At 30.0% G+C, this 17,062-nt stretch overlaps 1 protein-coding gene across 1 annotated transcript; it reads left to right on the top strand.

The window, feature by feature from the left end:
• Positions 1 to 4,537: 4,537 nt before the first annotated feature.
• Positions 4,538 to 5,739, top strand: LOC112031843 (transcription factor MYB63; the record flags this gene model as incomplete). Its single annotated transcript, XM_024064555.2, is given in 8 exon segments — positions 4,538 to 4,674; positions 4,896 to 4,942; positions 4,945 to 5,109; positions 5,112 to 5,358; positions 5,360 to 5,413; positions 5,415 to 5,513; positions 5,515 to 5,564; positions 5,567 to 5,739. Coding segments are annotated over 8 exon segments (972 nt in total), but the record flags the coding sequence as incomplete, so codon positions are not given.
• Between the last annotated feature and the right edge of the window lie 11,323 nt (positions 5,740 to 17,062).

The raw sequence follows: 17,062 nt of genomic DNA, 5'->3' as shown, positions 1-17,062 counted from the left end.
TCACTTTATATACAAACTTAAAAAAAAAAAAAATTATAAGTAATGGAAAATTTATTAAATCGTGAAAAGATTCATTCAAGTATACACGAAGTATATAGTTGGACCATAATAATCAAGTAGTCATTAGTGACTATTTCACTAGAACTTATAAGCTAAGCTTTAGCTTTTATGTATAATTTTTTGAAACCTCACTTTTTTTTAATAATATTTTCTCACTTTTTTTTTTTTTTTTCACTTTTTCTCACTTTTTTTAAAAACTTTTTTCTCAAATTATTTTTTTTTTTTAAGTATTAGTATACTTTAGCACACTTTCAACAAAAAAAAGTTTAGCAAAAGTCTAAATAACCTATTCTAAACCAGATGCTTTGAGTTAATTGAGATACAAGATACTTCAGCTTGAACTCCCAAATTCAGAGTATAAACTCAATTCAAATTGTATAGGATGAATTCTTTTTTTTTTTTTTTTTTTTTTGAGAAGATGTGTTGGACTAACTTAGTGGTGCATGTGATTGATTCATTGGACTTCAGTCCTTTGGAATTTTAAGGGATGAGATGATGATAAATATTTTAGAGCAAACTAATTTCTATTCTGCTGGTCTAAAGCTGAATTCATCATACTCTCTTGATCTTCTTTGCTTTCCGTCTTGGGCTTATACGGGCTTGCTTCGACTTTTCTATGGATATTAGTTCATTGCCTTGTTGAGTGGATTCTTGGATCATTTTGTAGGTGTAGTCCTTTATGGGCTTCTGCCGAGAATTTATGATTGTGGCCCCTTTGTCGGCTTTTAATTGAAGACTTGGCCTTACCTTATTAATAGGGTCCGTATGTTTTAGGCTTCTCCTTGGGTGGCTTATGACAGCTTGTGAAAAATTGTGTAAGAACTACGTATCAATCATGGGCAAATCAAGAATGTTATCACTAGCCAATGACAAGTTAGTATGAAACAAATTAATTAATTCCACAGCAAAATAAGAATTTCACACTAACAAATTTTACAGCTTTCTCGTCATAAAATATATAGATACATATACATATACATTCTTTCTATTTAGAATAGCATCACTTTTTTTACTTATATTAGGATAAAGATGACAACTCAATGAAAATTTTGAGATTTCATAGACAAATTAAGGAAATTAGGCACATTATCACTCAGCCCATGACAGGTTAATATGAAACAAATTCAATAACTCAATAGAAAAATAAGAATTTCATCATGTCCAAAAAAAAATTGTGTAGGCTTCTAGCAACAAAAAGCCTAGTAATTTTTGGGGGTTAAAGAATACCAGTACATTTCTCTTTTACCCCAATGGCATATTTGGATCATGACATATTACATAGGATAAAATAATATTTTGGTTTTTAAATTTTATCAAAATTATATTTTTCGTCTTTAAACTTTGTAAAGTCCTTTTTTCATCCTTAAGCTTTGTAAAGAGATTTTTCAATAGTTTAGTGACAAAAATAATGATAAAAAGAAAGAAATCTTCAATAGTTTATGGATGAAAAAATATATATAACTTTTTTATAGTTTAAGGATACAAATAAAACATTTTTAATAGTTTCGGGATGAAAGACGAACTTTTAAATAGTTTAAGGATAAATAACAAACTTCTTAATATTTAAGAATGAAAAATAATATTGATCAAATTTATGACTAAAATAGTATTTTACCCCTACTACATATGATAAATGATTAATCGACACAACTCAAGTTATGTTTTCAATTTGATAATGCATGCCTTTATGGAAAATCAAAGTAGGTGTGGACTGTGGACTTTGAGTGCGCAATACTGCAATACCAAAAACCCAGTCATTGTGGTATGGTAATAGTAGTGCTTAAACAGTCAATGGACATATTCATTGTTTTTGTTCTAACATCTCTCAAAGCCAAGTTTTACACACTAGTCATTGACGTTACCAAATCACATTTTATTTGATGATATCGTTTTCCAGAAATTTGTATCCTTCTTTCGTTGACAAGATGCCACTAGCTTAGCTCCAAACAAAGCAGCAAAATAAGACCTTCAGCTAGTTTGGTGAGAATCTGTTCAAATGATTAATTGGCAGCGAAATTTGAGACCATTTCCTCTGGTTTGTTAAGATTTTCTTCAAATAAATACTTGGTAGGTAGAACTTCAACTTTCAACCTTTGTTTTTTATTTTCTTTTTGGCTTAGGCATCTATTTGTACGAGATGGTCCATAGAGGTTAAGATAATCCATTTTAATTTTGTGTCTGGTATTTAAAATTGATGGTCAAAATGGGCATTTGTCCCTTTCGTAAAAACTTTCCAACAAAATGCCCCTTATCTGAAACTATTTATGGAAATGCCCATGTTTTGAAACTTGATTTTCTAAAAATTAAGTTTCAATTTAAAACTCGATTTTTGGACAATTAAGTTATAGCGAATTGAAAATTAAAAAAAAAAAAAAAATTTGTGGAACTCGAGTTCCGAAATTTTTTTTTTTTCTAAGTTCAATTTCGCTATAACCCGATTGTCCAAAAATTGAGTTTCAAAATAGAGGCATATTCTTAAATAGTTTTAGACATGAGGCATTTTGCTGGAAAGTTTGTAAGAAAATGGTAAAACCCCACTTTGGCCTAAAATTGACCAATAAATCTATTCTAATTTTATATCAACTGACTCTATAACCAAAATTAATAGAAAATATATATTTAAAAAAAGAAATTCATAATTATATCCCCTAAGGGATATAATAAACCGCATACTTTTATACGAGATACTTTAAACTTTACCCAAAATAAAAATAAAAATCAATCAAATCTCACCCTCATACTGATGGTATTCTTAAAGGTAGAATCACTACTCCCCTCTCTTTGTTGCTATGTTTTTTTTATTTTTTTAATTTCATTGTTCTTGAAAAAAATAACATTGTTTATGCTTTATCGGTCATTTAATTATATATTTAAATTTAATTTAGGAAATTATGTGTCTGTTTGAGATCTACTTATTTTACTGAAACTGAAATTTTTTTGCTAAAAGTACTATAAATAAAGGTAAAAATTAGCTGAAATAATACAGTAGGACTCATTAATAGTACTAAAAGTACAGTGAAACTAATGAATAACAGCACAAATAAGCTGAATAGTAAAATAAGCTGGTATTTTAATTTGGAGCCAAACGTTTACTATATCTAAGTTGTCCGTTCTTTTTAAGGCGTGTTTGCTTAAAGTTGTATGCGGGCATACCAATTAATTACAAGCCAATTTTCAGTGGAAAACTCTAGTAAAGCCTATTTTTTCTTCGTCGAGATTCTCTATCTTAGTTCAAATATGTTGTTGAGCAAATAGTGTCAAATCAAGGTCAATCAAAGTTGTTGGTTGACTTGACATTAAGAGTATGTGCAGTTCAAGTTCATGTGTGAAACTAGACGATATACTTCCAAATTATATTTGTCATCATTCCTTCAAGGTGTAGGAACATGAAGAAATGGCAATTAGTGGAGTATCGCACCAACCCACTGAGCAGACGTTTGACAGCCACTACTTCGGACGATGAACAATGGGAAAATCTTGTTACAGCACGCTCCTTTAGAACTCGTCTTTTCAGTTAAAATTGTGAAATCGTCTTTTGAAAACACAATTTCAAAAAGAATATGTATAAAGTGTGCAATAACGGGTGAATAATAAATCTTCACTCATAAACAATACATGCTTATTGTTTATTCTGCACTTAAAACTGTGTAATGTGTTAATAACATTCATAATATATCAGAACCTAATGGACAATCACAAAGTTAGGAATCCTACTATAGTAGTCAATTTTGACATACTCTTAGAACCACAACTTTACTGGCCTATTCAAAAAGCAGACCCGTAAATCAAGTGTACATAATAATTTCTTGATTGGTTGGTCTTAAATAAAAGTTGTGGACATATCAAAAAAAAAAAAAAAAGATTGCCACATACAGCAAGTAAAGGAAATCTCACCTAAAAAAGGCCAAGTTAGGAATTGATAGCAACTTCTACTCGACCAAACTTATTGAATCAAATTTCACAATCTTGTACCTAAGTTAATGTTACCTTTTGTTTGATAGCGAAGTACAAAAAGTGGAATTTAGGAAGATAAATAGACAACAAAGAAAAAAGTGATTAGGTAAAAATTGTCAATGCACGTCAAATTTGGAACACTCGTAAATATAATAATGAAATAGAAAAAACAATTGTATATGTGACGGCTAAAACACTAGGTATCTTTTGACGCCCCCACTATCAAAGGTAAAGTCGTATGTACATGATTATATATATATATATATATATATAGTCATATTATACATAAAACCTTTGGAAATATTAGCCATTTTCGAGTAATGATTTTGAAAACGCAACCATGTTTATCATATGATGACGAAAAAAAAAAGGCTGTTAGTATCAAGGTGGTTGGAGAGTAGAAATTATTATTTATGAAGTCATTATATACTATATGTCAATTGCGAACAATATTTTATCTCTTTTATTATTTATTTTATTACTAAAAATGTGAAGTGTATGTTCACATTAATTTCTTCTTTGATTTGTAGGATTGTTACGATGTGGAAAAAGTTGCCGTTTGAGATGGATTAATTACCTCCGGCCAGATGTGAAGCGAGGGAACTTTACAAAAGAGGAAGAGGAGTCTATAGTAAAGTTACACGAAGCTTGGGGGAACAAGTAAGATACTATGTACTTTTTTTTTTGGCTGAATTTAAAATAGGTAGAGGGGGTGATCTTAGTTGACGTTTTCCACCTAAGCGTGACCATAGTGACACTTTACCATGGGCTCGAGCTTGTGGGATATCTTTTGCAATACTTGTAGATATAGTTGTATATTCTTCTTTTATTTTGGGCTTACTATTCTTTATGATGCTTAATATTATCACATTAATGTGCAGGTGGTCCAAAATTGCATCTCATTTACCGGGAAGAACGGATAATGAGATTAAAATGTGTGGAACACTCATTTAAAGAAAAAATTGACTATGAAAGATGGTAATGTTCATGGAGATGAGTTATCATCCATAACCTCCTCATCCTCATCTTCATCTAGTTCGTTTACATCGCGACGAGAAACAAACATAGGTGGTGGAATTGAGCATCAATCTGATCAAGTCCTATGGACAAGAAACCTCATGAAGAATGCAACTTGACACATGATTTTGAGAGAATTCAAGGTTCGCAAAAAGAAGACACCAATCAATTTAGCATTGGCAAGGACCTTATGGACCAATCAAGTTCTTCTTATTCATCTTATGATTCAAACGTTTCAAATTCTAGTCCGGTTGATGCGTTAAGGCCCGAAGAGCAAATGGTTTCGCTGTTCGATTATGGAGAACCTTTTGATGTTAGCAACATATTAGGAGGTGAACAAACCAGATGTGGATAGTGTGAATAAAATCCCATTTGAGGCTGATGTGGANACATTGTTTAGATAATTTAGATTCTGTCATGTCTAATGAAGTCCAACATAGTGAGGTGAATGCTTGCAAAGCTCCAACTTTGAGGAGGAAGGTAGCAAAAAGTTGATGAGAACAAGAAGTGGTTGCGTTACTTAGAAAATGACTTGGATTAGATGCAATGGAGGAGGAGAACAAGGACATTTCAACAAAGGATGTAGCTCAGCCACTAGTCCCAGAAAATGTTTTAGTTTCAGATATTTTCAAGCCAGAACCAATCCAGACATGGGTTATTTTGAAACGTGGCCCTCTTGCCTCACAATTCTACCCACAATTGGACTAAAGCAAGAATAAGGAATCTTAATTTAATTTAAATTTTAAATTTAGGAAAAACAATTAACTCCTATAAAGATTTCACTGATCATAAAGGAAAAAACTGGGTCCAAATGCAGGTTTACCTAATTCACTCATGAGCTATTTTGTGTATACAATTTCCAAAACTTGAGGAACCGTGATTAAGTGCTTTGTTATACTTAGAGTGTGTTTGGATATCACTTATTTGCTAAAAGCTAAAAATTTATTACTGAAAATACTGTAGCAAAATAATTTTTATAGGTGTGAATAGTACTGTGGGATCCAAATTTACCTAAAAATCTGTGTTTTGCTGAGTTTAAAGGTACTCGAACACTGTCCATTGAATTCACTAAAAAAAACCTGAACATGCAGATTGGGCAAAACGCTCAATCCAAACACACGCTTAATAAATAGCTTTAAAATTAACAAATACAGATTTCGTCTGTGTATATACTATATATGTAATACTAACAACTAATATTTCGTTTTCGTTTATTTAATTTACTGTGATTTCCATGTTTGTTCAAATACTATCCATGTTTCATAAAAATAAAAAAATAAAAAAATACTATCCATGGTTTGGTTTGTGTCAATTTTTATTGGTGGGAAAAAAAGACAAAAGAAGTTGCAAGAACGTTTCAAAATTGTCTTGTAAGAAAGACAACGGTCAACTCAGTTTGTACACTTGTGACACATTCATGCTATTGGTTCTAATGAGCCAACAAATGTCAATACAGATTCCTGCCTGTCAAAAACTTGAGCCTATTGTTACATTGAAAAACGTAAAAATAACTTGCATACGTTTTGTCAGCTTTATTCAGCACTATTGAGTCATTGAATATAGGGTGATATGAAATAAGGCTTACGAATTCGGCCATGAAAGTGTTGAGAGAATCATTGTTATTGAACCTTCAATAAGAAGGCTAAAGAATCTAACAATTTGGGACTCGTATGTTGCGAAAGGGATAGTATTTGAATGGTACCAAACTTTGGGTTCAGTTTTCCAACCCAGAAAAAACCAAGGAAAATGCAAGGTTTCGAGTATCATAGAAAAATGAAGTGAAAAATTGATCGATATGCATGCATACCATTGTTTCAAGTCCTGAACGGTCGCGTTAACAAATAAAATGTGTATGTGTAAGAAAGAGAGAAAGCGGGAGTTTTAAATATAGTCAGATACTCAAGTTAAGCAAAACAAATGTGTTTGTGCGCGCGCGAGAGAGAGAGAGAGAGAGAGAGAGAGAGAGAGAGATTAATTACCAGCAAGTTTAGGAAGGGCCCTCCAGTTATCATGGCCATGCTTCTGAATGAAAGTGATGAGCCTCAAGTCCTCAGCAGGGCTCCAAGGACCCCTCTTCACTTGACTCTTATCACAACATGGTGCTCTTCCTCTTCCCATGATATAATCTCTCTCTCACACTCTCTCTCTCTTGGCCTGAACTCTCTCACCACTTTACTCAAAGAGAGAACCACTTCTGCCCAAGTCTAGCAAATGAATCAGATTCATTCAACTGCATCAACTTTGTCTGTATATGTGGTGAGGGGTCACAGCTAGAGATATATATAGAAATGGAGAGAGGACTTTCCAAATAGGCCACACGGGTCATGCCATGAAGTAGCATACCCGATGTTGCAATAAATAGGGGAGATCCAAGAAGATTATTGAAATCCATAATTCCACAAATTAATTAATTATTCATTTATTATATATATTGTGCTCTAATGATGACATAGGCTTCTTTACTTCACTAAGCTAAGCTCTCCTGTAGTTATCCAATTTGGAATTTGAATTTATAATTAGTGAGAAAATTTTGGCATGGTACACAGCCTTATAATAGTCCACATGAGACTAAATCAGAGCCATCCAATTTGAAAAATGACATCACATAGAGTTTTCTTAATTGATCTTTAAACATTTGTTGGTAAATTATCTAGTGCATGTACATCCAAGACTTTTGGATGTTTTTTAAAGTTTAGTCTGACCTTGCCATTTTTAAACTTGTGCTTCTTCCAATATTTTGTGGGTTTCACTTTAGGTAGGGTCAATAGTATAGGATTTTCTTACCAAGTCGGGGTGAATATTAGAACATATCCTAAACCAGAAATGAAAGGATTTATGATTATCTCATTCTTTCAAGTCTATTTATGGATTTGTGGGTTTCAGTTAGCTCAACTGGTAAAGTATCTGATGGTTGAATAAAAAATTTAGAGTTTAATTCCTGCCTACATAAAAACCGACTAGCATCTTGGTCTGATAATAAAAAAACTATTATTAGGAGCTTTTAACCATTATGGTATGATCTATAGGCACTCACAATGCATTAGGAGTTAGAGCTTGGAACACATTTATACTATTGCAAAGAAGGGAATTCGACCCTCGAATTTAACTTCCACAGAATGCATTAGGACCCATTTACACTAGAATTTCTCCAACATATTTAAAATTAAATTAAATTAAATTAAAAAAGAAAAAAAGAAAAAAAAAAGATCCCTATCCTTTAAGGTTGAGAGCCTCCCCGATCTTCTGTTTTTCAAAAGTTTATAAGGGAATTCAATCCACGAATTTAACTCCCACAGAATGGGACGAAGGACACTAGGTCTGACCATATAGTAATTGGATAACATGAAAAACAAATATTGTCTCATATCTAGATTTGGGTTGTGCTGCTCGAATTTTCCTTTCTATTAAGTGTAATTAACTTTCCGCTTGTTCTAAAGTAAAATTTTTTTAAATGTAAAAAAAAAAAAAATATATATATATATATAAATTGAAATATAAAAAAATTTCCAATAAATTATTTTCAGGTGTTTGGTATGATATGTAAAATTTTTCAAGCAAATCACCAAAACAGATAGCTCAACTACTAGAATCGCTGGTGTCGAAGGGCTGGTGACGGGACTATAGAAACTAGTAGCCTGAATAATGGCTCAACCAACTACCATCAAAACGGCATTTTTGGTGTAGTTATTAAACCCGACCCGAATATTGACCTGGTCTATGAGTCGGGTCACTGGTTCAACCAGTGAATTACCAGTCGAACTACATGGTCAAATAAAAAAATTTGAAAAATAAATAAATAAATAAATATATATATATATATATATAAGTTTGAGAAATCACAACATAAATATGTAAATTAAAATAATAGGTATATGCATAAATTAACTTTGCAATTATAATTCAAAATTCAGGTTTCACAATAACAGAGTAGTCTTTTGTAGGATGTGGGACTTGGAGGTAGGTAGAAAGACAAAGAAGTGCATTTAAAAAAAAAAAAAATCTTTACGTTTTCTCCTCTCTAAATTACCATATTATAACATGTTAAACATTAAAAAAAATCAACAAAGTGAACCCATAGATGTAATTTTACAAATTTTACAAATCTAACTGGGTTGTATAAACCCATTCGGCCCTAACTAGGTTTGACCAAGTTGTATAAAAAAGTGATACAGAAGATTTGTATTCTGCTCAAATACAAATCCTCTGTACCATTATTTGTATTCCACTTTATATCCCACCAATCACAACTTGTCATGTATTTGTTTAAATTTCCTTTTAAAATTGTCAAAGTTTAAAATGAAAAAAATAAACACATGACAACTTGTAATTGATAGCACATAAAGTGAAACACAAAAAGTGATACAAAAGATTTGTATTCTGCTCGAATACAAATCCCTTGTACCATTTTTTGTGTTCTATATTATGTTCCACCAATCACAACTTGTCATGTATTTGTTTAACTTTCCTTATAAAATAATCAAAGTTTAAATGGAAAAAAAAAATACATGACAATTTGTAATTAGTGGAACATAAAGTAAAATACAAAAAATGATGCAATAGATTTGTATTATGCTTGAATACAAATTCTCTGTACCATTTTTTGTGTTCCACTTTATATTCCACCAATCACAACTTGTCATGTATTTGTTTAACTTTCCTTATAAAATAGTCAAAGTTTAAAATGGAAAAAAATAATGTCTTACTACTTAATACCAAGTATTTTTGCTAAAACCTAAAACTTCTATTTATAAATGAGAAATGTTATGTCCATAATATTTCACAAGAAATTTTAAGTAGTAGGTTGTTACTAGCTTTTATGGATAGGCAAAAAAGTAATTTAAGTTGTAGATTTAAATTTGAACCAATAAAACAATAGCAACTTACCACTTATAATTTATTATGAAAGCGTTGTAAAAATATTATAGAAGTAGCACTTCCCATTTATAAATAGGAACGCGGCATGAAATAAAACTTGAATGGTGCTCAAATGTTCGGAAATTTTTTTTTTTTTTTTTAAGAACTATGTTCTAAACAAACTTATTATTAAAAGAACAAAATTCTCACCCAAAAATAAGATCAATGCTAGGACCATAAACAATCACACAACTTTTTTCATAATTCATCATATGGCGATTTATGAGTGGTTGATGTGTAGACTCATATAGACCAATCACTTTTTTTCACCACTTACAACTTGTCACATGGCAAGTTGCAGTAAAATTGTCTTATTGTTTGTAGTTCTAGCATTTTTCCAAAAATAAATAACAAATTCTCACCCCTTTTATAAAAAGAAAGAGAAAATACAAGAAAAAGAATATACAGAGCAAACATTATTATAAATGAGTACATTCTTTTACCATTACTCCTCAAAGACAACTAGAGAAAAAGTTAAAAAGATACAAAGTGTGAAACGGATGAGTGGTAAAAAGAAAAGGAAAAAATAATAATAATAAATAAGAAAAATCTTGGAATTAGGAAATGCAGTTGGCTTGGGTAGTGTGTTAGACAAATTTTTATAGAGCCACTGACAACCTTTGCAGTAATTAACTTGGAATGAGATTGTGTATAAATATTTGAGAGTAGCTATGTCTGTAGAGTGTTGCATCAAAAGAGTTTAGTAGTTTAATAAAAGAAAATAATCTAAATGAAGTAATTATTTAAAAAAAATTCATATTTTAATCAAATATGTACTTATAACTTTAAAACTCTTTCTATCAAAAAAGAAAAAAAAAATCTTTAAAACCCTTAATAATTCATATGCTTTTTTTTTTTTTTCAAAACTCCGAAATGGTATGCAACGGTATGCTGAAATAGGTCGATACCAAAATACTCTGTTCCAATGGACAAACTGAAGCAAATTCCAAAATAATATTCATAACATCGCTCCACATAGTTGAGTAATACTAATAACACAATCTTTTTTCACAACTTATTTGGTTATTTTATTACTTCTTAAAATATGAAGTTGTGAGTGGTGTGATTTCATTTTCACGTAATTCTTTTAATGACATGTATTGTATATTAAATGAACAACATTTTTCTTCAAATTAGTTTGGAGAGAAATTTTTTAAATTTCTCATATATCTCTTTTTTTGGTGTAAATTTTGAAAATCTAACCGTTGAATTTCATGTTTTTTTATGTTCTTAATATACATATCAAATTTCGTTTCAATTGGATATTATTTATTATTCGATCAATAAACTTATTTTTTATATATAATTTTAGATTATAAAAATTTGAAATTTTAACATTAGTTTGATGAGATAACAATTGATCTTTGATCTTTTTGAAATTTTACCTGCATAAAGAATATAATAAGAACATGCAATCTAACGGTTAGATTTTCAAAATTCACACTCAATATAAAGATATATGAAGAATTTGTAGAGTTTCTCTCTAAACTAGTTTGAAAAAAAACTTTGTTCATATCAAATTATCAATCATAACATGTGAATTCAATTAATGGTCTGTTTGTGATCCGCTTATTTCATTAAAACCGAAAACTTTTTGTTGAAAGTGCTGTAAATAAAGGTAAAGGTTAGCTAATATAATACAGTGAGATTTATGAATAGTACCAAAAGCCACTTTATTTTACTATTTAGCTTATTTTTACAAGTATTTATGGGCCTCACTGCGCTTTTTAATACCATTCATGTGTCGTACTATACTAAACCAACAAGGTAAAAGTAATAATAAGAAGAAGAATAAGAAGAAGAAGAATAATAATAAAATTTAAAAAAAAAAATTTGTTAACATTTTGTCTATATATCGGTGTTTTGTTCGCCTTATACACTTGTAGAATCAGTTTTATTAAGTTTTATACACTTTTATATCATTTCTCCTATTTATTTATTTTTAATTAAGTAGAATTTATATTAATTTAATCTTAATAAAAACTACACTGGTGCTTGTTAATATTTACAAAAAATAAAAAATAAAAGATTTCTTTTCTTCTTTTTAACTTTCTTACGTGTTTGTTAACATCAAACTTTGTGTTAGAAATTGTCTTTATGTCATTATTTTTTCAGCTTTATTTATATATTTTAAGGTTATTTTATGCACTGTAGAGTCAACTTTAATCAATTTCTCTTATTTATTCATTTTTTTATTAAGTAAGACTCATATTATTTTAACCTTAACAAGCACCACGCCGGTGTTTGTTAACATTTACAAAAATAGAAAATAAATAAAAGAAACTAATTTCCTTTTCTTTTTGGTTTTTTTTTTAACTTGCTTTTTTGTATTTATTGTAAATCTTTTGATTTGTAAAATCCAATAAGGACATGTCACATCATCATATTATTAAAAATATAAATACATTTGATTGCACGTGATAACATTCAATAAATACCATATTTCATGAAGGGAAAGAGTTCGAGCTAGATTAGCAACATATTATAATTATTTCTATATAAAAAAATTTTAAAAAAGAAAGTAAAATGCTGATTAAGTATGGTAGGATATATTAAATTTTAAATAAATGCTGACATGACAATCTTTTATGGGATAGTATGAAATATGAGTTTTATACCCTACCTTATCAAATTCAAACTCTGATTGCATGTAGAAAAAGAAATAAAGTAAAATGCTGATTAAGTATGGTAGGATATATTAAATTTTAAATAAATGCTGACATGACAATCTTTTATGGGATAGTATGAAATATGAGTTTTATACCCTACCTTATCAAATTCAAACTCTGATTGCATGTAGAAAAAGAAACTACTGTCTCACTAGTCATTTTCTTCTTTCTACTTCTGAGTTAATAGTACTTTGAACTTAATTCAATGACAATCGGTTGAATAAAATACCAGATGAAACAATTTACCATAAAAAAAATTAAAAAAAATAATAAAATAAAAACTGCTAACAGAAATCTATGATTGAAACTTTGTAACTTCCCACCCCAATTGTACCCTTTTTTTTTCTTTTTTTAAGAATCCTCCCCAATTGTACCTATATGGTGAGTGTGAGACCCAAAAAAAAAAAACTATGAGGGCCCATGGAAGAAAAATCAATTAAACTCTATTTGTAGTTTTAAAAAAAATGCTTCTAAATTTGAAAATGAGAGTATGTTGGTTTAGTTTAAAATTTCTGTTTATTTTATAATCTTTCAAAGTGTTATATCATCAGTACAATTATATATTTATATAATTATTTCTTAAATAAAAATAAATTCATTTAATTGCATGTCTAAATTAAAAATAAATAAATTCATTCAAACACACTTCTAATGAGACAAAAAGTAACATTTTTTTTTTCTTGAGAACAAAAGTACATCACTTTTCACAAGTGTGTCACTGTTTGTATCAGCACCAATAACAAAATATATCACAAACAAATGTGAAAAAATTGTAAAATTTTGTAAACTTATTGTACCTTTACTTTCTTATGCAAAAGTATATTAACATTTAATAAAAAGCAATCTCTCTACTCAACATTATTAATGTGATTTTTTTATACATGAATAGTTAGGAGTAACGCAATTTGAACTTTATATAACTTTATTGAAAATAACAAAAAATGTTAGTTGATACAAATTTTAGGGAGAGTGGACCTAAATCCGGCCCAAGGACAAAAGCCCGAGAGGTAAATCCGAGGAGTGGACCAAGCCTAGAGTCCGATGAGGGATAAAAGGGTCTGCTAGTAGAAAGAGGCCATTTGGGCCCACAATTAAGGTAATCTATGATACCTACTATTCCCAAGTCCCATTACCAAGGTAATCCCTTAAACTATCTTTCCTAAGACCACAAAGATCACCCGGGAACAACTTTTTCCCTCGGTCAGGACCACCCGTCACCCACACTCCCCCTAAGGAACACGAAGAAGAAAATGCAGAGCCTAATGTAACAATCACCTCCACATTAATGAGATCCCCCACCTAATGTCAGTCACATTAAATGCTGAATGACCGACTTGAATAGTAGAAACACCCCCAAAAAGTCTTCCTTCATGATTAAAAAATAGTAGGGCAAGAAGGTGATGGGACAAGTATTCCCCAAATCCAGCTAAGAGTAGGATAGCTAGCGGATGAGGGGGAAATGGCAATAAAAGGAGGGGGAGAATACCAAGAAGGGGGATTGAGAATAAAAGAAAGAAGTTGAGCAAGAACAAGAGAGAGAAAGATAGTTAGAACTTTTTTATTTGTATCTATCACTTAGAACCCATCTTTGTACCATAGGAGTATCATTTCTTCATAAATAAACACATGATCCAGCTATTTTAATTCTTTGATTAACTACTTAGTCTTTCCATTGTAAACTCTTCTCTACCATGTGTTAGAAATTAGTTATGCTAGTCAAGAATTCTTGTTTAGGACCTCTATCAAGTGTTTTTGACTCCCATGCGAATAACATAAGAATTAAGTAAAAGTTCAATTTATTACCATACAATAATAATAAATTGTAAACTAACATAATTATCTAAGAGTAATTTTTTGCATGATAAATTCATAAAGGCGTGAACTTATGATAAGAATAATACGAATGATATAAGAACTCGATGAAAGTTCAATCAATTAACATATGGTGATTAAAAGTATGGATTCATTCTATTCACACACAAACAAAAAAAATCTTACATTTTTCTCTTTTATAGAAATAATTAATGTCTTATAAAGCAATAATGAATGAAATCAACTATTAGATGGCATTTGGTTTGGGAAAATCTATATTACTCCCGTGCCTAGATTTTAGTCAATGTGACGTCTAGCAATTTAGATATGTGGGAATGTAATTATTCTATATTTGGTTTGATTGGGAATCTAATAAGAATCCTAGGAATATGAGATGCTTATATTTAATTTATTTTTAGGAATCTTATAAGAATTATTTATTTTTTTCCAAAATATTCTTTGATTCGTCAATTTATATTTATTTATGAAACCTTTTTTTTTAATCTTCCTCCAAATAAATTCTAAAAAGAATAAATATAAACTATAAATCATGAAAAAATCAATAATATTATAGTACAACATTTTCTAAATGATATGTATAATCCAAAAATAATTATTTAAATTGTCAATTTATAATAATTATAATTTTTTTATTGATTAAAGGCCAAAAAGAAATGGGTAAAATTATCAATTTTTAAAAAATGTAAATTTTTCCAAGCATGGGAATGTGGATATCTATCTTTTATAAAGGGTTACCACATTCCTATAAAAAGGGGTTTGAGTGGGAATTCAAATTCCCCTAGGCATGTGATTCCATTGTGCGATTTGCATCCAAACGTGAGAATTTTTTAACATTCCCAAGTATCTTGAAAGATTACCCCATACCAAATTCCACTTTAATAGTTAATTAATTTTATTAGTAATTTTTAGAATTATACAATAATCATTAGTAGTCAATTTGTTGCAAATCATTAAAGCCCAAAAGGGATTTCGCAGATTCACAAAAGCATACTAACTGTAGTGGAAGAATTGATACAACAAATTTTAGTTTGAAGAAGGCTTTATATATTATTATTATTGATGGAAATTTAGACCCCTTAAACAACCAGATTGCGTAGCCTAGATTAATTAGCCAAGTTGTTACTTAGTCAAATTAAGCAATTCTAGGTTAAAACAATCCAAACAATCATATCAAGATATAAAGCAGCGGAAAATAAATAACACAAGATATGATCACCCAGGAAACCACACGGTAAAAACCTGGGGAGGATTTGACCCACCGATCCTCAAGGCATAACAGAATTCACTATGAAAGAATTGAAGTTCTTACAGAAGGACTACAAGCTCCCCGCTCGACTTNCTCTCTCATTTCTATGGTTTTGGTTTTTACCGATCTTGGATTTTTTCAGACTAGTTTTAGCCCTAAACTGGATTTAACTTTACATCTGTGTTCCTGAGATTTTCTCTCTGACACATACACATATTCAAGTCAATTACTTGATTCTTCATTCATGGTTAAAAAGGATTCCTTTTTTTAATTTTTGGTTCTTTAAAGGAAGAAAACGTAAAAGAAAATAACGATCATAGACACACAAAATGAATACAGATTACTTGTTGATTTTCTCACTCTCACTCTCAGAACATATATTTTTTTTCTTCTTCGGATTGGTAACATTTTATTGTGAATTGTATAACATATGGTCAGTGTGAAATGGGTTTAACATTAACATTTAAACTGAATTTGATATATATAAAATAAAAAAAAAAAAAAAAAAAAAAGGTGTCTGGTTATGCGGGTAAAGAGCATTTGGGAAAAGCTTTGGAGGGAGCGGATGTTGTTATCATCCCAGTTGCTTGAGATGGGTTTTTTCTGAGTTTGAGATTTTTTTTGTTTGGATTGGTTATGTTGTATTTTTGGATTGATTTGGTACTTTGGGGCTTTAGGATTTGATGATTTTGCTGGGTTTGAGAAAATGGTGATTTTGAGATTTATAATTTTTGGATTTTAATTTTTGAGTTTGTGTTCTTAGATTTGGGTTAGTGTTCTTGTTCAAGACACACTTAGATCTCAATTCATGTGATTTTTGGTTTTTAATTCTGTTTTTAATTTTTTTATTTTGTTAAAATTAATAAATTAATTTTTTTAATTTAGATGCTGACGTGGCATTTTTTAATGCCAAAATAAAATTTATTATTATTATTTTAATAGTTTCGTCTGCCACATAGGACTTTGCTGTTAGGGCACTGACTGAAAGGACTAAAATAAAAGGTTTTTTTTTCTAAATAGGGACTAAAAGCAGTGAAAATAAGAGATAAGGACCAAAACGAGAATCGTGTGAAAATGTAGGGATGAAAATGTGGTTTTCGCCAAATATCTATTTATCACCCTCAAGGCTTGAAAGCTATCTGTTCAACAATTCACACTCCAATTTCACATCTTACCAAGTTATGGACTCATAATGAATGCAACATATCGTTTCACATAGGTGCACTACTCACATTTAATTTATTATGTATCAATCACAATTTGTCATATTAATTAGGTATGAATTTACGTGTCTATAGGTTTATTATTGTGCCTTTTTTTTTTAGAGAGAGTTTCAACATATGGCTTTTGTTCTTGATGATAGTTCTTT

This window comes from Quercus suber, unplaced genomic scaffold, assembly GCF_002906115.3.
Source record: "Quercus suber isolate HL8 unplaced genomic scaffold, Cork oak 2.0 scaffold_648, whole genome shotgun sequence".
NCBI lineage: Eukaryota > Viridiplantae > Streptophyta > Magnoliopsida > Fagales > Fagaceae > Quercus > Quercus suber.
This window is presented reverse-complemented; position numbering and strand designations above follow the sequence as displayed.